This window comes from Phoxinus phoxinus, assembly GCF_949152265.1.
Source record: "Phoxinus phoxinus genome assembly, chromosome: 12".
In the NCBI taxonomy this organism is placed as follows: Eukaryota; Metazoa; Chordata; class Actinopteri; order Cypriniformes; family Leuciscidae; genus Phoxinus; species Phoxinus phoxinus.
The window spans coordinates 30,325,732-30,351,125 of NC_136887.1; the positions used below are offsets into that span (position 1 = coordinate 30,325,732).

Sequence of the window (25,394 nt, forward strand, 5' to 3'; positions counted from 1 at the left end):
TAAAACTGTAGGAGGAGTTCGTTAAAGTACGAGGCCTGAAAATGGCAAAAACTGCACAAAAATCAGAGAGGAAGTTCAAAATGGCTGACTTCCTGTTGTGTTTAAGGCTATGCTCCAAGAGACTTTTTTGTAGGTATTGGGTCATTACATGTATGTACCGAATTTCGTACACGTACGTGAAACGTAGCAGGAGGCGCACTCCGTTGAACATTTATAGGTGGCGCTATCGAGCCATTTTGCCCCGCCCAATTCTGAAACGCATATCAGATGTCAATTTTCGCCGGTTCTGACGCGTGTGCAAATTTTCGTGAGTTTTCGTGCATGTTTAGGCCCTCAAAAATGCGATTAAATGCGGAGAAGAATAATAATAATAATAATAATAATAATAATAATAAACAGAGCAATTCCAAGAGGGTCCTCACACCATCGGTGCTCGGGCCCTAATAATAAAGAAGAAGAAGAAGAAGAATAATAATCCTTAGAAAAACAATAGGGCCTTCGCCTTTTCAAGGCTTGGGCCCTAATAAAAGTTTAGCAACTGTTTATGACATCTGGCCCTGTGGCAAGTCTTAAAATGTGTCCTTCAAATGAGAAAAATGCTTCAATGGTTTACCAAACTGTTACAAAGACGGAGTGCTATTTAAAAAAATGACTAACAAACTGCCAGTGCTTCATTTATTAACATTTTCACTGTGAGAAACTTAACGATTGGCCTGTTGTAATCTGAGAGATCTTAAGACAGAGTGGGTGGCGACAGGGTTGCGGTTTTTGGAGGAACATGCATTTCAAACCCCAAAGCTCTTTGGTTTTCATCTGACATATTACTTAGTAGACAAATAATTGTGTAAAGTATGCAAGCCAGCCCAAAAAAACACAAAAAAAAAAACACTGAGATGGATATGATATGCAGTCATTGGGGAAAAAAAGTGGAGGGCTTCAAGAGGAACCAGCCATTTAAATGTTGAGCAGCAAGCTCATTGGCTGCAGAAGTGACAGAAACCAATCAGCTTGCGCCATGTAGTTAACTATGTAAAAGTTGTATGACTTGGTGAACTTGGTTGTTAGTATGCTTCAGAAATCACATGAGCATAAAAGCCTACCTATTCTTTCTTTACATACAGTCACAGTGTTAATTCCGGCGAGTTCTTGACATATTTTTATCCCACTATAGCTGTCATCAACCACGGCCACTGCATACTAAACTGAGCTCATTTATATATTTACCATCAGGTGCTACACTGTCCGTCAGTCACTGGAGAAGGAGTCAAAGATTTGATACCCAGTAGTAAGAGGAGGACGTTCATAACGTCACAGCGTACGTTAATTCTGAACATCTCATCCTGCGACAACCAGCACAGACCCCCCCTCATCATTCCCCTGCTGTGTCAGATTCCTGTCCGGGCCGCCACCTTTGGATCTTTCTAATCTCCCTCAGGGACTGACGGCTGTCGGGTCTCAGACCTCCATAATCCGCTTCGTGACTGTTCCCTCCGACCCTGGAGGTGACGATCCACACGCATTTCCAGCACCAGTCAGCGTGAGATGGCTTTAGCCGAAACCCTGGGTGTCTAAATGTATGCTAGCTTGTAAATGCTAAAATTAGAAAATGAGATTCTTGTTTGCAGTGGATGAAACGAGATGCATCTTAATCCTGACAATCAATTTAAAATAGTCTAAACAAGGAGCAACCGAGTAACCTTGACATGCCGACAATGACATAAGCACAGGCCAGCTGGACTGGACTGCACCTGTCAATCAAAACAAAATGCTGAATCTTTATAGCCCACCCCAAAAAAAGAAGTCATAGAGTTTAGTCTTTACAGCATTAACATTTGAATCGGTCTGATGTATCCTTCACTGAATCTGAATCCGAGAATGTTCATGATTTTATGATATATACATTTTACAATACAACTTGTTAAGTGTTTTAGACAATAAATGCAATTTTAAGTTTACTTCAGTTGTTTTTTGGTTGTGTCGATTATATCTGATAAACGAATAGCAATTGAACGGTATAGGTTTGTATTTGGTAACTTTTAAAATGTATTATTTGTGTAATGAGTCGAGTTAAAAGGTTTGCTATACAATTTACAGCATTAGCTCATTTAGCTGAGAGAGAAAGATTAAAATATATATTTGCCCAAATGAATCAGAAACTAATCTGAATTTGTGAAATCAATGCGTACCATACGAAACATTAGAAACTGCATACCAACACCCTGACAAGCACAATGCACAATTTCTTCAGGAAATGTAAAAATGTAGTTGCCATCAACCAACAAAACAAAGATTTTCCAATCCAAAGGGGGGAAAAAAACGAATTGTTCAAATTCAACAATGTATTCAGAAATCATTAGCATAAATTTTCTGGGTCTCGGACACATGGCAACCACTTGGAAACCCTTGTGAAAACATGGCACATTAATGAAAGACAGAGATGCTGAGCCTAAGTGAAAATCCAAACGCATGTTCAAATCTGCACCAACTGTTTCTATATGACAAGTCAAATTAATTAGGCATATCAATGCGTGATTTAAGAATCATTTAAAGTGCCATATGATTTCATCAGATGCTCATTTTGCTGTTCTGAGGAAATCTGTTCTTGTTTTTACTGATTTAATGAAGACTGCATGTTTTAATGTCGCTGATCCAGATCTGTCTGTCACGTCTTTCCATTTTCCTATTTTGCTCACTTTCTGTTTGTTATTTATTAAATGGAGACTGCATGGTCTGTTTGGGAAGAGGTCTGCTCTTCCAGCTTTCTTCCATACAAGAAGTCAAGGTTTGGCTGGATCGCAACAAAGGGTTCTATAATACCTGGAGAAAGTTATCCGTCAGTATCAATATTAAAGGGCAGTTTCTCAGCTGTTGAACCCCCCAGAAGTACTACTTGATTTGAAATGCCATCTTTACTAAAGCATGCACAAAACCTAACAAAAACCAGTTAAAAAAATGATAACTGGATTCCACTTATCAGAACCTAGCTATGTTTTGTTTACTTTCTGTGATTTTATGCTGTGAGTACTTTTTTATTTTCAGAATTAGAACTTTTAAAACCGTGAATCAGTCCTTGGTTTTTTTACATTTTCAACTTTCTTTAGCATGTAATGTTGTTCGAAAGTGAAAAAAGGTCTGGAAAGATACAAAGCACGAAGTCACTCCAAAGGGAGTTACTCTCTATATCAGTAGATATGGTTTCTGAACTCTCTGAAATGCCTTGATTGAATGTACACGTCACAATATTCCTCATTTTAATAATTCCCGTCCAAGACATATGCAAAATGAATGGACGGGGCCTGGTTGAGTAGCATTACTCAATTATGGTAAGAGGCGTGACGTTTCCAAAACACGCTCGAAGCGGTTGGCCAATCACAACAAACTGGTCCAGCCGACCAATCAGAGGACATTGCACTTTTCAGAAAGAGGGGCTTCGTTCCGGAACTAAACAGAACATTACTGACAGACTGGGAAAAGAGGTTCTGCAACAATGTAAAATATGGGGGAAATATGTGTTTTTTGAACATTCAAACATGAAAACCTATACAAGAAAACAAAAATCAATACTTTAAAAAAGGATATAATATGTCATCTTAAAAGGAACAGTAATGCATCATTTCAAAATCTAAAAAAAAATAATGGCAACATGAACAGAGAAAGATTACTCAAAGGCGCCGCTTTAAGTCAAGCACAACTTCTCACTGGCTTCGTTCCTGAATGAATCAGCCGATTTCAATGAACCTATTGAATGAATGATTCAGTGACAAAGACTGAAATGTAGAAAATGAAAATGTAATTATTTAAATAAATATAAACTTAAGAATTTGACATGAAAGATAGCTTATTTTGGTTTGAAAAAAATGCCCCTACAAAGGTTAAAATGTAGGGGTAAATAAATTCCAGGGGCCCTGGAATTAAATTTAAGGATTCAAAACTTGTCCCGTACTTGACTGTGCTCCTAAAAAAATTGAATAAGTGCTCCTAAAAAGAAATGTAAGCATAGAGCCCTGTATACACCACATTCAGCTCTTGGGTAAGCTGGATTTTGGGTGCTTGGCACATAACACAAGTTTTTGTTCCGAAATACCACATGCAAAAGTGAAGCAACTGCAAGTGTTTAATGAACTCACTCCAAACTGTTTGCATTTTCTTAAAGTGAGCCACTCACAAAAGGAGCAGAAGCAAACATCCTAAAAGGATGAATAGCATCATGTTTTATTGTTTGGCGCAGTGCGCAGCGCAGTTAAGCAATCACCCACCGCTGTCTCACACGCAGCCCTGTTGAGGCTGTAAATGGTGAACTGCTGATGGACAGTTAGCAGTAGCTGAATCCTTAGAGGACAGGCCAGGGTAATGAGGTCATCTGATACAGCCTGTGCGCTGATGGAGGTCTGCTCCTTAAAGAGCGGAGAGGGGGTGAGGACAGCGGGATATTGGGTCGGGGGGAAGTGGAGGGGGTCTTGCGTTGGTCTAATTGTCCAGCGAGGCCTGCGGGAGGCCCTGAGGGGTATGTGTTCAATGCTGACATGTGTGAGACATATTATAAACACCATCATCATGATCCATGAAGTTCCAGCGTAACCTTCAGCAGACCATAAATCCACCTTTGATGGAAAAGTTTTATTCTATACACCATACAAACAATTTAATACGGTAAACAATCAGATATATTATGCGAACATACATTGCCAGTCAGAAAGAAATCATATTGTATATTTCAAAGAAGCACAAAGGTCTAAATATCACCCACGCACTTGTAAGGAAGTCTTAAACACATATACAGTAACAAAAGCTATACTCTTTTGTTTCGCTATAATATTTCTGAATATGGTTTTGCAGTCTGTGTTGAATCAATATGATGTAATTAAAAGCGTCTTTCTGTTGTGTTGTCCACGTGTAAACAAATGTGACGTGACGAATATGTTCCGATTCACAAACGTATGACTCTTTGAGCCGGTTCTTCTAGTCAATGAAAAACATATGCAACTAGTGTAGTCTGGTTCACAAAGAAATTACTCTTATAAGCTGGTCCTTTTTTTAATCAGAAGCAAACAACTGCGCCCCAACAAAATCTTCTCACACTTTTAGAGTAAAAATGTTTTGGAAAATATATATCAAATTCATATAAAGATTGAAAACTGTATTTTTGTGCATTTTTCATAACAATAAATGTAATATTTTATAACTGTTTTCACATTTTTTCAGCAATAATCTGTCAAGTGTCATCTTTTTTTAAAAAGAAACCAAACTTAAGTCTCTGACCCAAACCATTCAAGATTTATTGTTGGAAAAAAACATTATCGAACTAAAATATATTACAATCATTTCATTGAAATAAAAAAATCTGTCATTTTTGACCGATACAGTGCGAGGGTTAAACTGTGAGATTAAAAGAAAAGGTTTTATAAGATCATGATTTTAAGATTTCAAGTATACAAATCTTTGGATAGTGCAAGTTCAAAAACAAAGCCACCATTATTATGCCCATAATGAACAAGAAATAAGCACTTTCAAACTTTTTGGATGTCTTCGATGGGCTTAAAATATCTTGAACTGAGTGTCCAATAAACAGTCAAAATAAATCTTAGACAGACAACAGCTGACAATCTGTCAGCATAGCAGAGTTACTAAATATACTGGACAATTATTCTGCCACACAGGACGGGATCGTTTTCTGTTTTCCTCCATCAGTTGACAGAGTATTATCCTCCACAGTTCATCTACAGTAGTAACATATGACCTTCTATAAGGTCAAAACACCTTACAGCAGGAAACACACAGACGAGGGTAAAAGCAAATACAATTTGATTACTTCTGCACTACCACACAGCAGGTATCACACGGTTTAATGTAATAATTAATGCATTTTCTTCAGTGGTTTGCCACAATGTTTGCTGCCAAACATACACTTAAGATCTAAACCTTACAGTCTGGGGGACTCTGGGACCGCAAATACTCAGGGATATTGGCTGACTGCATACTATAGGAATTGTGTGGTTAAGAGCTATGTTCAGCTAATACACATAGAGAGCTATGGGCAACATCTGGAAAAACGTAGGCCTATAGGGTATAGTTGGACCTGCTGGTTTACATTTTTTTCCACATTTGATAAAATCAACCTGGAAGAGCACATAGCATTCTTGAAAGTCATGAGATTGGGACAGGGTTGTTAACTAAACTTGATGTACTAAAGAAACGTACTTAAAATTTTTTTTAAAAATGAACTGACAAAAACACACTACAAAATGACTAAAACTTAAAACCAAAATATAATTAAAAAATATTCAAACTACGAATAATATCTAACAGTATCAATACAATATCAATATCAATATCAATTATACTAAAATAACACTGGTTTGGGATTGCGATGTGCTTATTTTTTTGTTTATTTGCTGGTGCAAATCTGCAGAACCTGATTTCACCGAGTGCAACATGTTCCTGGAAAACAGTTTAACAGTTAACAAGTTAACAGTTTGTCAAGTTTAGGTTTACAGACAGGGTTATGTGCTTCTACATCAGTGTTATTCTCCTATCTTCTTCTAACTTATGGCTATAGGGTTATGTTTAGGGATATATGTTGATCCAGCATCGCATCTAACTCTGCAAAATCAGGACGTGCGCCTTACCTTTCTGTCACATATTGTCACAATGTTTTATTTATTTATTTAGAGAAATAAGTAAAGTAAAAAAAAATAAAAAAAAATTATAGATTGTTTAATAAACATATTTTCTTCCCTTTTTGTCTAATACTGGGAGTAGCATTAATGATCATTCCAGTCTCATTTAAGAACCTTCGAGACAAGAGGACCAGCAGGGTCTAATCACAGTAATTGCTCATTGAAGCCAGTCGTTGCTATTAAAACACATTTAAATGGATTTTTGGCTCAATATCAGCGAGACGGATTTTAGCAATGTTGTTTTGATTAAACGCTCCCCTGCTGCATTTCATACCTATAGCATATCTCTCTCATTAGCTCGCTCTTGTTTTAGACCTATTCGCTTTTTAGTCTCGTTTAGTCTGATTTATATCACACATTTGAGAACAATACTACACATATTATGAGGTTATACAGCCTTTTAATGCACGCTTTAACGTCTGACTCTATTAAAGCATTCATTGGATCTGTTTGGGCTACTGAACTTGATTTACTCTTGTCTGTTGTGTTGAGAAAAGGCAAGTTAATGACAACCCCTGAAAGCATGAAGCCCCTCGCTGTAAACTCAGCTAACCCAGTTTTACAGACGTAATAAAAGAGATTATACATCCCATAGTATTTCCTCAATTCCCACAGACAAAACATGTGGAATACACACATGAACCTAAACCCTGCTTTAGAAAGAGAGAGAGAAGCAAAATATATTTTATACACTGAACAGAAAAAGTAAGGACTGAACTTTTAACTTTTTATTACCTGCTGTCCTTTTCAATTGTCTATGGCAAAGGGAAGAGTTTTACAGAGCTCAACGCTTACAACACACATCTGGATAGATGAAGTACATCCCCATTGCATGAGGTGAATTTTAAACCAGTCATCAACTGGCTTTCCTCTGTTTAAATAAATTATATTCTTCCATAATTCGATTCACATAGATGCAGTTTAAAGATAAATCCTCTTTTTGAGAAATGGTCAACCTGTCATTAATAAACTTTACAATCTTTAATCTATCACATTTTCTCAAAATGCAACAACAGAAAGTAAATGTGCAACAAATCAACTTTTAGAAATACACAAGTATTGTTTATTTATTTCATATTTATTATCACATGCCTGTCCTTTCAAAAGTGGTAATTCTGAAAGTGCAATTAAACAAACAAAAAAACTGTGGGTTCATAAAGAAACTGCATATTTGAAGTCAAAGGGGTTTGCCTGACAAAATAAGTATGGAAATGCCCGACTTAACAGGTAAACACTAATACTAATACCACAAAATAAATCTGCTTAATTAGCTTACGTTCACTTTCATGTATTTTTCCTTTTCTCTATGCTCTTCGAGGCTATGAAGAAAATCCCCCACACACATATACGTGCATGCAGACTCAAACACACATTTACACACTGAGAAGAAAGACAAGCGCTAACTTTTTTTAACAGGTGCTGAAAGACCCTCACTTAGGCAGAGGTCCAAGGCGGCCCATGCTACTACAACCTGAAAGTTATAAAAGTGCTCCTGATGCCAAAAGGGATTTTAGAGGTTACGCTGAAAGTTTACAACAGAACGCTTCACTTGACTGTGGTTGGGGATTGACAGGATAGATCGATACTTAATTGTAAAAGGCCTCAAATGCGGTTGGGAAAAAAAAAATCTGAGTTCTGCTAGTCTTTAAAGTGCATATCAAGGGATTCAAATGGCTTGAATGATTTCAGGAACGAAAGAAACCAATTTCACTGTAAACCGTGTCTGTGTTTATCTTTAAATAATTCAAAAGAACTAATAATACCATTTATCTCCAGACTATTACTGAATCTTAAATATGGTATTAATTCCTTTAAATGAGGACTAATGTTTAATGATAGTGTTAGGTTGGATGGTTTGAATGATACAGATGTAACAGTAATATTTTCTCAGTTTGGGTTTTGGTCCACGGAAAACATTCACAAACATTTAAGCAAAAGAGAAATGGTGAACACAACCAAATCTTTACATTTTCTGAAGAAAATGTGAGTTGTGTTTGCCTGCTTGTGCACATTTTTTAACCCTGGTTCTAGGATGTTGTGGGTGATTTCGGTTTCCAGGGTGTTGCTATGCAAAAAGTCAAAAGTCTTAATAATATTTTCAGGTCCTGAACACATTTTTGAATTCCATTGTGCTGCTTTTCCATTGTTTTTATGTAAAATTATGGATGCGTTTGACTGTTGTTCTCGCGCATGACATGGCATTAAAAAACCGTCTCTAGATTTTGAGGGTCGGCCCGTTTATTCCACTGACATGCATATCTTGTTTTTAATTACAAAAATGCGTTCTGTGTGAATGGGATGTCTATAAGAGACGTTTTTGCCCATTTTATCATCCACCAAGAGAAAATCTTGATTGATTTTTTGAAATATGAAGTGCTTGTTTGTTGGGCTTTCCCATTCTGGAAACAGAATTGCGTTCAGTATTGAATTCATATGGGACAAATTGTTGTATGGGGACAAATGCCAAACAGCTGCAGGGTTTGGAATTTAAATGCAGAGTAAATTAAGTTCTGATATTTTAAACAGGATTTTAGCAGTGCGAGAACTGCTCCCTATGCGATTTAGACCGGGAGAGAAAGGTGTGTGTGATTGTTGGATAAGAGCAAAATCAGAAACATGAACCTGAAGTCCTGTGCCATGCTTTATGTGTTTTGTTCATTAAAAGAGAGTGATAAGTTCTTAGGTTTCACATGTGTCCTTCACGCTGAGACAGCAGACTGACAAAGACAGAGTATAAAACTTATTGGATTTCTAATAAAAAGACATCTTGGCCGATTGCACTCATTCTTGAGGTCTATCAAACATACATTTCAGTCTCCATTAATTGTATCAAACGATATGAAAAAAAAAAACATTGTGGTTTCTGGCCATATCGCCCATCTCTATAGTCTAATCCAGACAGATTACTCGAGAAAGTTAGTTATTTCTAAACTACACAAACATGTATATGACAGTTTGTGTGACAATTATTTAAAGCCCTAAAAGAAAGAATTCATTATCAAAACCCTATAACTGACAATAAATCATCATAATCACAATTATTTCTTAGGGGCCATTTACACAACACCGTTTTCAACTAAAATTGGAAACCTTTTTATGTGTTTTGGACATTCATTGACACAGCAAAGGCATTTTGGTGGCCTGAAAAGGCAAGCTTTTGAAAAGAGGTTTTCACGTTTTTGAAAACGATACAGCCAACTCAGCGTGAACAAAAAAAAAACAAGAACCAAGACCGAACCAAAAACCAATGACGTCATGAGCATTATGTGTTCACTCTATAGGCGTATAGTGTTTATTTACAAAGTGTCATCGCTAACTACCGGCTTGGTACCATATACATATGTTTAGGTTTTCTTGCGGATCTGTGTGAACGGAGATCGTTCCGACAATGTTGTTATATGTACGTGAAAAAAAGCAAAGAAAACAAAGTCCATTTTTAGTACATCGTTGTTACGTAAACGTACCCTTAGGGGGCTTTTACACTGGGCTCGTTCGCTGCGGCCCGAGCGCGATTGTTCGGACTCTTTTGAGGAGACAGTGGATTTCCAAATTTGTTTCCCTGATTCCACGCGCTATGCGCGAATACACTCGCTCGTCTTATCCAAGGTAAATCATCAACACTACCATCCCTTACATGCGTTTTATTTAACTAAATACATAATCAGCTAAAACGTATGCGCAGGTCACTTTACTTCCTGAACAAGCGCGCACACGAGTCCGTGTTGCTTTCACATTCACGCGAACCGGGAGCAACCGAACTCAGACCACCTCCTCCAGGTTGTCTCGGGTTCGGTACCCCAGTGCGCACCCGGGTCCGCATGACAGCGTTCACATTAGCGATTTTTCATGCGAACCGTGCCCCGTTCTGAACCAAACTACCAGTGTGAAAGCCCCCTTAGTTTTCAACACAGCTCCTAGGGACCCACTGTCCTGCAGAGTTTGGCTACAACCCTAATCAAACACACTTGAACCAGCTCATCAAGGTCTATAGGATTGCCTGAAAAACCACAGGCAGGTGAGCTCAAGCAGGTTGGAAATAAAATATGCAGGAGATTGGGCTTCCAGGAGCAGGATTAAAGGCCTAGATCAGCCAAATGTCCTGATTGTGACAGGCCTAAAAGTGCATATTGCAGTAACATGTGGCTGAATACAGATGCAGATCTGATGGTCTGGTTCAAGGTGGGGGAGTTCAAGGAGAATCCATTGTGTGAAGGTGGTAAGCCTCTCAAAGCAACTGATGCACACAAGCGTAAAGTGTTAACCGTTTTTCACGCTCTCGCTCGTTAAATTTAATGGCAACTTTCCATGTCACCTGTAACTCTCAATAATGAAATTTAACACAATATAATCACTTCCATTCCCCCACCCGCGCCTCTCGTTCCCAGCAACACCTTGGAATTTTGTGACCTACAGTAAGAGACTTCACACGGGGGGGAATGTAATTCTGGACGGCGGCCCACACGTGGTCACACATCTGATCAAATTGAAATCATTTTTAACAATTATTTAAAATGCTATTAGTGAAACCTATCAACGTGTGGTTTAATAAATGATTTCATAGTAGATGTAGCTAAGGTACACAGTCAAAGACCTCAACGGTGTTGTTTGAGATTAATTTTCCATGCTGTCTTTGTAGGGTCTTAAAAAGTGAGACGATACATGCTTTAATAAATTCGCCCCATTATCATCAGCAATGAGCTCCAGGGACGGTAAAGGTCATCGTGCTCATGAGGGTTAGCAAGACTTTCTATTTTAGTTAATACTGCAAGCTATGCTGAGACTGTTTGGGATGTCACACTGCAAATCTCCTCCGTACCAAAGACGAATTATACACAACTTCTTGTACAGTACAAGCCTAAAGGCAAGGATGGCCAGATGTATCGAGATAATATTTCTTGTTCACTATTATTTGTTAAGTCCAAATGACACTTACAGGCAACAAAACATCACATGCAATTTTATCTAAATCAACCAATCAGTCCTCAGTTAAAAAAAAGTTTGATAAATGTGCATTTGTTCATTTTTTAAAGACAAGATATAATGAAAATGTACTCTACATTGTAAAAAGTTAAAGTGTGAACCTTAAAAATTACAGTTTTGTGTAACCAAATGTAGCCAGGATGTAAAAATTAATAATATTCCAGCTTTTTCTTTTGGATGTTAACACAAAAAGCTAATTTTTTACAATATATTTACTTTCTTTTGAATGTCGCTCGTTTTATTTCTCATCTTACAGTGTAAGCTCAACATTATTTGACATATTTGGATATTGTTTTTAAGTGAAATGCATTTGAAACAGTTTCATGTTGTTTTTAAACCATAAATCTAAGCGCACCACCTGGCCCTGTGAACCGATAGCTCGAAATGTTTTATAAGCGGTCAGGGTCACTACGGTTGAAGTACTCGGACTCTGTATAAGACCGCCGCTTCACACCAACAGGCTTGTGAGCTGTTTATTTTTCAGAGAGAAGAATGCACAGAGTGTGGTTTTGCAAAGCAAACTTTAATAAGATGCCTGTTGAGAGACAAGAGAAGGTGAACATTGAGGCAGGGGCCATGGAGATTGGTCTGGTTGGGGGGGCCCGTCATGCCACCTATACTGAGCTCAGGCCCTTAGGACTGTAACAACCCAAAACACAACTGCACAAGTGATAGATAGATAGATAGATAGATAGATAGATAGATAGATAGATAGATAGATAGATAGATAGATAGATAGATAGATAGATAGATAGATAGATAGATAGGTGTGTGTGTGTGTGTGTGTGTGTGTGTGTGTGTGTGTGTGTGTGTGTGTGTGTGTGTGTGTGTGTGTGTGTGTGTGTGTGTGTGTGTGTGTGTGTGTGTGTGTGTGTGTGTGTGTGTGTGTGTGTGTGTGTGTTTGTGTGTGTGTGTGTGTGTGTGTGTGTGTGTAGAGAGAGAAGCAAAGTCCTAATTCTTAGTCGCATGTCCCATCTCTTTTGCACAGCCGTGGGCAGCGTATCTAATTGCACCACTTCCTAGTGAGATATTACACATATGCACATGCCCCGGCCGGATATTTTAAGCCGGACCTTTTGGAGGGATGAAAGTAAATACAGTGCTGAGTCCATCAAATCCCACTGCCACACCCAAAACCCTCTCTGATTTCCGAGCGCTTCAAAAAACCCATCCAGATTAAGCCTTTACGACACCTTTTGTGTGTTAATACCACTTACAGTCATTAACAAGTCGGAGATCAATTATTCACTGGTGTTTAATATTGTAATCTTAAGTGGAATGAAATATGAAATGCTACATCTTACTGTTGTTTCAGATGATGTGATGTTTGATGTGTCTGATAAAACTGTGTGGTTATGGGCATAAGGTCTGGGTGACGCTGCAGGTTATCGTGTCCACACTGTCTGTCCACCGTCGGCTGCAGTCACACTAGACTTTGAGTACGCGAAAGCCGGTCTGAGTTCACTAAACTTGAACTTACAAACGCAACGAAATGCACAGCCTACACATGAGCTTGCGTTTCCAGTCTCCCAAGTTTGCATGTGTATAAACGGACAACAGTGAAGCACAAGGTCTAGTTTAATCGCATTTTTCAGATATAAAAAAATAGTTTGACCAACACGCAAAGTGACCAACCATAAATTACTTTTTTTTAATGTGCCGTTTAGGGGCTGGTTTATGGAGCGGTGCAGGGATGACGTCAAAACCAGGAAGACCGATTTGCCACTGGTTCCCTCGAGATTTTCCTACGGCTTTTTCAATTTATGAGCAAAATAAGGTCTGTGGTCGACACTTGAACGTTTTGCTCTACAACATAAATTACCCAAACCCATATCGAAAACGTTAATTTTGAAGCGGTCATTTTTCCATAAAAAAAACAAAAACGTATGATTCAAATAAGTAACTTTTAGAATGTTTGGGGTGTGAGTGTGTGCAGCTTCAGTTGTAGAACGTTCAAGCATCGTCGAGTTATGTTTGCCACAGGCTTTATTTTACTCATAAATACCCTATTATTAAAAACCCATAGGAAAATCTCGAGAGAACCAGTGGCGAATTAGTCTTACAGGTTTTGACGTCATCCCTGCACCACTCATATTGGGAATAGACAATAATAGACCACTGTAAAAATATAAAAAAACAGCAAACAATGAACTTCTGCTATTGGATATCTAGTTTGCTCGCTGTGCCTCAAAAAAAAAGTCTGAGACAAAAGAAAGTCTCACAGACATTTTTCACTTACAGTTCATTCTGGGTATACATTTAATCAGTAATGCTATTAATGTTCTCCATGAACCATCAATCAGAATCCAGCCATCAAATCCGGCTGGAGGCTGTCAGATCAAGAAATTAATCGCTTGCCATTTTTCTGTGCAAAATGCATCAGATGGCCAGTGTGTGGTCCCTGGGCATGACCTTTGAGGCTCAGACTATGTCAAACCTGGACTACATTCATGCATTTTGCAGATGCTTTTATCCAAAGCGACCACATTTTATCAATTCAAGCATTCCGTGGGAATTGAACCCATGAGCTTGGCGTTTCTTCTGCAATGTGGTACAGTTTGAGCTACAGGAACGCTATACACAACAAATGGACACTGATACTCCTAGTCCATTTACACAAAGAATTAGTGTGTTAAAATGAGTCAATTAATCAGCATTTCTTTCAATGAAATGGGCAGTAAACAAGACGAAGAGACACCTGGCTTCAGTCAATCACTGCAAAACACACACCACACCTCTAGCTCAGATGTTTCCTGAATAGACCTGGGCATGTTGCACGGTGACGACTTTCCAAAAAGGTGATGAAAGACAATAAATCCTCAGGGCAATGAATCTGGGAAAGGAGATAAATGTGTCCATTGACCTTGTCCACCCTTTCCAAGGACTAAATAGACCGAAGGAGAGCACGCAAGCCTGAAAAATGAGACAGGGAGATGTGACCGAGTTAAAGACCTCTCGTGCTTTCATTGAGAGTTACAACTCGTTGTCAAACAGGGCCTGGTGTAAGTGTTTGGTGGAAATGGGTGATAACAGACGGGGAATCGTTTGGCATGCGAGGACAACCATCTCAGTCGACGGGTAATTACGGAGACCTAACTCTGCAGTGGAAATGAAGAGAGGAAGAAGAAATGAAAGAAGCTATGTGTGGTTAAGAGGGAAGGCAGGAAAATAAAGACATGACAGGGACCTCCTGCAACGCTTAGTACATTTTTCTGGTAAACTTGTGGTGAATGTTCAATACTTTTACATTTTTAAATATTTTTTAAGGGTGTGTTCAATAATAGTAAAAAATATGTTTAAAACTGATGTTTAGACTGAGGTTTGACTATATTTTTCACAAAATATTTTAAATGATTAAAATGTTTAATTAATTTTTCTTTTTTTAAGCCAAATTGTTATTATTTTGTAATTTAACTTTTAAAGGTATGGATTGTAAAAGGCTGTCGCAATCAATCAAAAATAGGCAAAAAGCCATAAAATAATAATAATAATAATAAAACGATAAAATAAGGTAGGCTATAGGTTGAAAGAATTATAGCATTCGCCAAATTATAGCAGACTGAGCTTGAACTATATTCTATAAAACATATTAATTATTTTTAATCAAATAATAATGATAATAATAATCAAAATAATAGAGTATGGGTTGAAAAAAGGCCATCCTTTAGAGGTGCCGTAAGTTTCTCACACAGATCGTATGGCAGAAGAAGAAGGAAAAGAAGCACATTTTTCATACGTTAATGGTACTTTTACATCTTTTTTTAAAGCTTGGAAGCATCATTAATTGCAACTGCATGGAACCCCCCCCCCCCCCCCCCCCCACCCCTCAAAAAAAAAAGTCATCTTCTGTGTTCCGTAAACAAACGATATCCTCTCATCAGTGTGATTCCAAGCAGCTCCTGTAGGGGGCGACACACTGTAACCTGGCCAGTGGCGAGAGCTTTGAGCCCAGGTCTGTTGTGGAGACAGAAATACTCGTCCCTCTGATCCTGCCTGCCAGGACCGCTCAACACGCTTCAGGTTTCAGGTGGCAACCATTGCTTCTAAAATGAAAGGGTCTCACCTTACAGTTCGGTGCCTCTGTTGGGCCTTCTGCGGCACTACCCACACAAACAAACAGAAACACACACTCACACAGACACATACTTGGGGCCCCTTCACACACACACACTCAGAACCTATAAACAGATGCTTATGACCTCCCTCTTGTCCTGCGACATCGATATCTCCCCTCAGATGTGAACCTGCATACATTTATAGAAACGCTGGATTTTATAAGCTCTGTGACTCGATGTAAAGAGTGATTGTGAAAAAGAAAAAGGCCGACAGCAATTCCTCAAGGTCTCTCGATGCACCCAAACTCGAGTTACCACCAACCCCATGTTTAACAACCTCATTTTGTGACAGAGGAGCCAAAAAAAAACTCACCGCAACCTCCAATTCATCAATACACAACAGCTCTGTATTTAAAATCACAATTAGAAATGGACGTAGCTGTATGAAATGCTCTGATCTATAATCATGGTGACTATTTGTAACTGCCTTAAGTGAAAACACTGCATGTATGCCAAACGCATTCAAATGTTACGGCTGGTTCGACGTCCATACGTAAGATAATGTACAACCAACAATATCATAAGATACAGGCCCCTAATAAAAATTTTAAGACTATATGACTAGCAAATTATTAAAGTGCCCCATTAAGGTTTATCGAAAATTACATTTTAATGCAGTGTGTGATATAGCTGTTTGTGAATGTAAAAAAGATCTGCACATTTTTAAAGCACAACAAATGCATAACAATTCCAGTCCCACTACCTGTTACATACCAATAAACAATAACTAATTTGCATAATGCCAGCCCATGGTCTTCATTGGCTGCCCGCGAACAACGTCTACTTTGACACTCAAACACTGCAGTTGTAGCTGAGACTGGAAGAGTTTGGTTCGTGTTTTTGTCATGTCGAAAAGACGCTGCGAATCCACTTTGCATGCACTTCCAAAGGATGAGGAACATTTAGTTTCTAACACACGCTGTAAGCAGTAGACCAATCATAACAGACTGGGCCGCCTGACCAATCAGAGCAGAGTAGACCAATTACAACAGACTGGGCCATCTGACCAATCAGAGCAGAGTAGGTAATCGCAACAGACTGGGCCGTCTGACCAATCAGAGCAGAGTAGGTCCTCGGAAAGGAGGGGTTTAGAGAGACAATCTTCGAACTAACAGTTCTCTTACGTAGAGTTCTCTCGTACTGCGTCGAAGAACGCTACGGGAAAGATATTTCTTTGTCGAGATTGAAGCCAAAAATTAATCCTTAATTTTGTAATATTGTAAAACGCTTTTCTGAAGCATACAACCTAGGCGGAGCAATACAGCTCACCCATTGGCTGCTCTGCCAGAAAAGCACAGCCTATGCGAGGCCAGGACGCTGACCAATGAGGACGCTTCGCGCCCTTCTGCGTCACCTCCCGCCCAAACAGGCGTGGCCTAGGCCTATAAATACGAGCATAGCTGTCTAACACGCCGATTTTCTTAAATTCACGAAGCTGCACGCATCGTTGGATTGGATTCGAGCCACCACAGCCGTTTGGATACAAGCACCTCAGCAGGACGCGCCTCTTACCTGAAGCCGCTGGTCATCGCCGCCTTCAGCCGCCGTTCCCTGCTGCGCTTCTCCGGCGTGGAATATCCTTTACATTATGTGTGTGTGTTTTGTGTGTGTGTTCGCCGTCGCGTCACACAGTTTTTCCACACTAAAAGAGCCGAGCGTCTTTTTCAAGATGTCTCGCACCTCCTGTGGCTCGTGTAGAGCCCCGCTCAGCGACAGGGACCACGTGCTGTGTTTCCTGCCTGTGAGTATCACGCAGCTTCAGCTCTCGTCGATGGCGGCTGCCATCGCTGTAATTTGATGCCTACGGTGACTCTGCGGACTCGCCTGGCGTTCATTTACTGAAGCTGCACCCTTTTCCGCCCGCTGTAGTGCCGCGCCGTGAAAAGCGCCGTGCTCAGCGGAGCCCGGAACCTCCCTTCACCACGAGGTGCTCGCCGCTGCTGCCGCTAGCTCCTCCGCCCGCTTCGCTGGACTCTCTGACCGACGGACAAGGGCCGCTGTGTGCCGCCGCGTCCGTCATGGACGAGGAAGATGAAGCCGTGTCTGTGAAGGACGACTGCTGTTCTCTCCTCGCTTCGGGTAGCGAGGGATGGGCGAGCTCCGAGGATCTCCCCTCCCCCGCCGCTCGTGAGCGTCGACGGAGAAAGACCAGCATCGATGCGCTTACCGGCTGGATGGCTGCTTTTCTGCAGAGGAACGTACGTTACCGTCCTCACGACCCGCGCCTTTTTCTTCCTGAATTCACGAAGAAATCGCGGAGTCCCGGAAAGCCCCGTTTTCAGCCAGGATGCGCATTTCTGCTTCGAGGAAAGCTACAGTGTTAAAATCCCGCCGCGGCCGGATTTCACTAAAATGTCTCGCTCGCACAGTCCCAACATTCGCGACCGTGCCAGTGTATTTTGCAGTCACCAAATCGGCATCAATGCCCGTTTGCCTGCACACAGACGCCGTTTTCACAACGCCCCAGGTAAATCTGAAAATGTATTTACTGGTGTCCCGGCCACGGCCGATGGTGTAATGTGTGTATCCGTAATGCCCACGACCTAGTGCCCATTCGTACACACAAGCACAGCCCTACACAATACAGGGCTTGCACACATAAAATCGACTCGTGTCGGTTGAGCTTCACATGTAAGCTAGTGAACGTGCCCGCTTTTCAGTGCCCACAATCACTACACACTGCATGTCCCGTGGTTTCTGTAAAAACGAAACGAATGTACGGTCAGTCGGTTCTGATAGACAGTACTCTCTGTGCTACACGGTGTCCCGGCCATGGCCGATGATGTAATGTGTGTAACTGTATGCCCACGACCCAGTGCCCATCTGTACACACAAGCACAGCCCCGCACAATACAGGGCTTGCACACATAAATCGACTCATTTCGATTGTGCATTATATGTAGTGAGCGTGCCCGTTTTCAAGCGCCCACAATCACTACAAGCTACATGTCACACGGTTTCTATGAAACGAAACCTATGCACGGTCAGTCAGTTCTAATAGACAGTACTTCCCAGTGCTATAAATGTACCCGCGTTCACGCACCCACATTTATTCTCAAACATGCCGAGCCGTACGGGGCTCGCACCGCGCGCTCCCTCTTTCAGCTGAGAGAGCTGAGAGCGCGCGCGGGCTGCCCGCTCGATTAAGCGCGCCCCCGCATCACGCTGCAATGGCGCCCATGTTACAGCACACGACTGCTCTCGTGTCGCCGCCATTTCGCGACCAGAGCCCGGTTTTTCAACCCGTGCAAGCACAGCCCTGAACAACACAGGGTCTGCACACATAAAATCGGCTCATGCCGATTGTGTTTTACATGTAGTGAGCGTGACCCACTGCCAAGTGCCCACAACCACTACACACTGCACGTTCCGCGGTTTTCTGTAAAAACGAAACTAACGAACGGTCAGTCAGTACACAAAAACAGTGTTCCCGGTGTTATAAATGTGCCCGCCACCAAGCGCCCACGTTTATTCACAAACATCACGAGCCCTACGGGACTCGTCCCGCGCGCTCTCTCTCGACACAGAGAGCTGAGCGCGCGCGGGATGCATACTGTGTTAAACATGCCCCCCGCCTCACACGCCACGGCGTCCATGTCACAGCACACGGTTGCTCTCGTGTCGCCGCCATTTCGCGACCAGGGCCCAGATTACATTCAACCCCTAGTCACACGTGCAGATGCATGGGAATGACTTCCCGGGGTCTCAGAATGGGTGCTAGAGACTATAAAAAGAGGCTATTCGCTACAGTTTCATCGACGCCCTCCCCGTTTCACGGAGAAAGTCGAAACTACGGTGAAAACAGAAGTAGCACATCTACTTCGAGCCGAAATAGCGAAGCTATTGAGCAAAGGGGCCATAGAGCCTTTATCTCAAGCTCAGAGCGAAGGGGGTCTGTACAGCAGATATTTTCTGGAACCGAAAAAAGACGGGGGTCTCAGACCCATTTTAGATCTCAGGCATCTGAACAAAGCGCTGACAAAGCGAAAGTTCAGAATGCTCACGACCAGAGCTATCCTCGCGCAGATTCGCCGAGGAGACTGGTTTATGGCAATAGATCTGAAAGACGCGTATTTTCATACAAATTGCGTCACGTCACAGGCGATTTTTGAGATTCGCCTTCGGGGGCCAGGCATATCAGTACACAGTCCTGCCATTCGGCCTGTCTCTAGCACCTCGTACATTTACAGTGTGCATGGACGCGGCGCTGGCACCCCTGAGACTCCGCGGCATTCGAATTCTGAATTATTTGGATGATTGGCTGATTCTAGCTCAATCACCTTCAGAACGCATCCGCCACAAGACCCTAATTCTCGATCACCTCGAGTGCTTAGGTCTGAGAGTCAATTGGGAGAAAAGTTCACTGTTTCCCAGTCAAAGGATCTCCTTTTTAGGACTGGATCTGAACTCACTGTCTATGACAGCACAGCTGTCATCACAGCGCAGGCAAAATACCCTGCAATGGCGAAATCCTTCCTCAGCGGCCACATAGTGCCACTCAGGAGATTTCAGAAAATGCTGGGCCTCATGGCCTCAGCCTCAACAGTGCTGCAGTTGGGCCTGCTGCGCATGCGCCCACTACAGTTCTGGTTGAGAGCGCGCGTACCGCGCCGAGCATGGTTACACGGTCGTTATCGCCTCAAGGTCACTCAGGAATGCATTTCAGCCCTGACACCATGGAGAGCGTCAGACTGGTACCGGTCAGGTGTAAGCCTGGGGACTTCCTCGAGCCTGAAGGTGGTGTCCACGGACGCGTCCACCTCAGGCTGGGGAGCACTGCTCGACGGCAGTCCGCTCTTTGGCCAGTGGTCAGAGCGAGCCGAACTACCGCACATAAACTGCCTGGAAATGATGGCAGTGGACTTTGCGCTGAGGCGCTTCTGTCCCCGGATAAAAGGACACCACGTCCTGGTCCGCTCGGACAACATGTCGGTAGTAGCCTACATAAACCGCCAGGGTGGCGTGAGATCCCGGAACCTATTCAGGTTAGCGGAACGCATACTGGTGTGGGCCCAGCACAACCTGCGCTCGTTAAGAGCAATGCACGTGCCAGGCCACTTGAACGTAGGCCCGGACAGACTCTCACGGAACAACGTTCCTACGGGAGAGTGGTCCCTACACACACAGACAGTGCGTCTGCTGTGGAAAACGTTCGGCAGAGCGGAAATAGACCTGTTTGCAAACCAGGAAAACGCTCATTGCCCAGAATTCTTTTCGAAGAGCGCGAACGCGCTGGCCAGAGTCTGGCCCCGCCGCCCGCTCTATGCTTTTCCTCCTGTCTCACTCCTGCCTCAAGTGCTGGAGCGTATCAAGGAGAGCGGATGCTCAGTACTGCTAGTTGCTCCATTCTGGACGAATCAGACCTGGTTCCCAGCTTTGATGCGACTGAAAAGTACTGCCCCGTGGCCGATTCCAGTGAGGAGAGACCTCCTCTCACAGGCCAAGGGCTCGATTCTGCATCCTCACCCCGAGCTTTGGTCCCTACACGTATGGGCCATAAACGGGTACCCGCTAACCTCCCAAGAGGAGTGTTAGACACGATCGAACAAGCTAGGGCTCCGTCTACTAGACGGCTCTACGCTTCCAAATGGTCGGTGTTCTCTGGATGGTGTTCAGATCAAGGTCTGTCACCACTTCAGTGTGGAGAACCGGAGATTCTCTCCTTCTTGCAAGAGCTATTGGATAAGGGAAGAACCCCATCCACGCTCAAAGTCTATGTGGCTGCCATATCAGCGTTCGTTAATCCAACGCTTGGCCGTTCACTAGGCAGGAACGACCTGGTGGTCCGCTTCCTGAGAGGCGCCAGGAGGTTAAACCCTCCAAGGCCTCCTTCAGTCCCCGTTTGGGACCTTTCTACAGTGTTGAACGCTATGAAAGGGGCCCCTTTCGAGCCTATTCACTCAGTTGACATGAAACACCTGTCTCTCAAGACCGTGTTTCTTTTGGCTCTCGCTTCAGTGAAGCGTGTGGGAGACTTGCAAGCGCTCTCAGTGAGAGCTTCTTGTATGGAGTTCGGGCCAAACGACTCTATAGTCGTATTGAAACCGAAGCATGGGTACGTGCCTAAGTCCCTCAACACACCGTTCAGGGCTCAGGTCATCTCCCTGTCGGCCATGCCGGCCTCAGAGGACGGAAATAGCTCCCTTTGCCCGGTCAGGGCATTAAGAGCTTACGTGTCCCGCTCCGCTGTTTTTCGACAGACGGAGCAGCTCTTCGTTTCGTTCAGCGGGCGCTCCAAGGGACGAGCCGCAACGAAACAGAGTCTATCTCGATGGGTAGTGGACGCCATTGCGCTAGCCTACGCATCTAGAGGCTTGGAATGCCCTTTGGGCATCAGAGCACATTCCACGAGAGGCATGGCCTCTTCATGGGCTTGGTATAGCGGAATCTCGTTACATGATATCTGTAATGCGGCAGGCTGGGCCTCCCCGTCTACATTTATTAGGTTCTGTAACCTAGAGGTTCCTGCGTTGCAGGCTAAACTGCTCTCGGTCTAGAAGACTATGTATAAGTGTTCCTGCCCCGCGCTGCGGCCCAGGTCACTTCAATGGTAATATGTACAAGTGCTCCTGCCCCGCGCTGCGGCCCAGGTCACTTCAATGCCTAATATGTATAAGTGTTCCTGCCCCGCGCTGCGGCCCAGGTCACTTCAATGTTTAAGCATCACTCACTGACAATGTGTCCCATGAGCATGCTATTACCCTTCATATATATCTATATTTACATATATATGCTATTATGCCTTAAGAGGCACTACTATAAGGGATGATGCTATTTAGCCGCTCTCCCTATACTTCTTGGGGTAGGCGCTTGTATACCAGGGCGCGTGCGCCCTTAGGTGTCTGTGTCGATCCAAGAACACGCACGGCGGTTTGCATAGGGTTCCCGTAGCGTTCTTCGACGCAGTACGAGAGAACTCTACGTAAGAGAACGTACTCGGTTACTAACGTAACCTCGGTTCTCTCTAGGAGAGGGAACGAGTACTGCGTCTCATGCCGTGCGTGTCCACGCTGCGTCGCTTCATTGACGAAAATCGGCGTGTTAGACAGCTATGCTCGTATTTATAGGCCTAGGCCACGCCTGTTTGGGCGGGAGGTGACGCAGAAGGGCGCGAAGCGTCCTCATTGGTCAGCGTCCTGGCCTCGCATAGGCTGTGCTTTTCTGGCAGAGCAGCCAATGGGTGAGCTGTATTGCTCCGCCTAGGTTGTATGCTTCAGAAAAGCGTTTTACAATATTACAAAATTAAGGATTAATTTTTGGCTTCAATCTCGACAAAGAAATATCTTTCCCGTAGCGTTCTTCGACGCAGTACTCGTTCCCTCTCCTAGAGAGAACCGAGGTTACGTTAGTAACCGAGTACGTTTTCAGACTCTTTGAGAAATGAGGAGATGCGTAGTGTATATTATGAGAAAATTAAAGTGTTTTTTGACCTTGGATGTATGTAAACCTGTATGAGACCTCCAGCATAAAATAAGGAACCTTTAAAATAGCATAACATTACTTTATGCTATTTTAAATAACTTAATTTATTACTTTTAATCTCCATTTATTACTTTAAATATTAATTTAAACAAAAAAACTTGACCAGCTCTTAAAAGAACCATGTTTTCTTAGTTAAAAGGGCATTTTAAAAGTCTAAAGAACCTTTTGATCAATGTAAAGGTTGCATGCTAAAGCTTCTTCATGGAATGCCAATAAAGAAACTTTATTTTAGAAGTGTATGAAATCAATTGTCTTTAGCATAATTGTACAAAATGCTTTGGTTGCTATAGTACAGTACAAATCTGATATACAAATCTCAAAGAGTTACCAAAACTTGCACAATTCTTTTAGTAATCCAATCTTTCCGTCAACAACCGATCTACCCTCCTTTCATCCACATCACAGCTTTTCAATCACTGAACACGCCATTGATACATTTAGCACAGTTTCTCTCAGGTTTCGTCCCAGAGTGATGTCCCTGTGATTTGGAACAGGACTGTCAGAACAGATTGATGGACGTACCTGGAGGACAGTTGCAGTCTTGTGTCACGTCTCTCGCCACACGCAACTTCGGCATTGCTTCATTCAGTCTCTGTCAAATACAACATTCAGGAAAGTAATTATTTCAATTTTGAGTAACATCCTAAGAATCGGTCTTCAATAAATTCCATATTGGTTGAGCGGTAATCTGAATATTGAAAAGACCCTTTCAGTGACAGTGGTCCTAGGTACTACATGTTGTTTTTTGTAAAAAACTAATTAATAATATTAAAAACTTGTGAAAAATGTGTTAATTTGCCAAGTTAAACAGGTTTCAATAACATTGCCAAAGAACAGAGTATGTATTTGTTAATGGGAATAATTATGACTTTATTTTTGTGATTTAATCAGAAAAAATGAAATCAACATAAATGACACAAGCAGAATAAAAGAATATAGCAGAATAAAGCCAATTTATAATCTTAACTAAGAATTCACCATTAAAATAAACACATTGTTTTAATCACATAAACGCACGTTGCAGCACGTGCAGATAGATAGATAGATAGATAGATAGATAGATAGATAGATAGATAGATAGATAGATAGATAGATAGATAGATAGATAGATAGATAGATAGATAGATAGATAGAAAAACTGACAAACTGAAGAGTAGCCTATTAAAAATAACTAATAACAACTTCGACTAATTAGCTAGCTAGCTGTGAATTAGGCTATATTAAATTGTACAAAATCAACATGCTACAGAAACATGCGAGACAGTAAAATAAACATTTTGGATGATGTTGCAGCGTTCTTTTATAAAGGATCAAATGCTTGCCTCTTGTAAGAGTGTTTCAATCGATTCCCGCAGTTCCTGTGAAACAGAGACGTCCACAGATGATTCTTGACAGATGTCACTCATCTTTATCTCCAGCGCGCGCAGCCTGCTATCCATCTGATGCGTTTTAAAAGTCATGAGAAAACACACCGCTATTGAACTCAGCGAAATCACTAAACACACTATGGTAGGAAAAGACACTAAATAGCGCAGATAAAGCGGTTTCGCAGCATTCTGTTTGCTTTCTGTGTTTCTTTCCGAAGAAGATGGATCCATTTTGTAAAAAGTCTCCGATTAGATTCCGATAGTTAGATGACTTAAGTATCGATCAGCTGTTGATCGATGAGATGTGGCTGTCAGACTGAGCAGCGCTGAACAGAACACGGGGCTTTGAACAGCATGGCTGTGTTTCAAACCCTAGTAAAAAAAAGGTTGCGTGCTATCTAGGCTAGGGTGCTCATTAGGTATTGAGCACATGCATCCCCGACATTCAGCGTGGTGTGTGTGTGTGTGTGTGTGTACCGAGCGTGAAACAAGGTGCTGGAATAACCAGAGAGCGTCCAGAAGCATGTATATAATACAATAAAACAATATTTCAAGATATTTTTGTGATATAAACAGAATTTTCGGGTATTCTGTTAGCAGTTATTCAAACTTTCCACCATCTTTAAACTTATTTGTAACTTTTTTATATTTATTTGTGATAGCCTACGTAAAATGAATCTAGAATCGAACATTGTGAACAATTTTGTTTTGTCAGTTTTCTTCCGATGACTATAAAAAAAAGTGGTTTCCTCATTTCTGTAACTTTTGTTAGT

The 25,394-nt window shown here is 41.9% G+C and overlaps 1 protein-coding gene across 1 annotated transcript in view; it reads right to left on the bottom strand.

Moving 5' to 3' along the window:
- Positions 1 to 24,986, bottom strand: part of col23a1a (collagen type XXIII alpha 1 chain a) — a 130,387-nt gene extending 105,401 nt beyond the window's left edge. The window contains exons 1-2 of the mRNA XM_079630069.1: positions 24,577 to 24,986; positions 23,777 to 23,846 (exon numbers count right to left, since the gene is read on the bottom strand). Of these exons, the coding sequence (XP_079486195.1) occupies positions 23,777 to 23,846; positions 24,577 to 24,852 (346 nt within the window). The 5' untranslated portion in view covers positions 24,853 to 24,986. The remainder of the gene's footprint in view (positions 1 to 23,776; positions 23,847 to 24,576) is intronic.
- Positions 24,987 to 25,394: the final 408 nt, after the last annotated feature.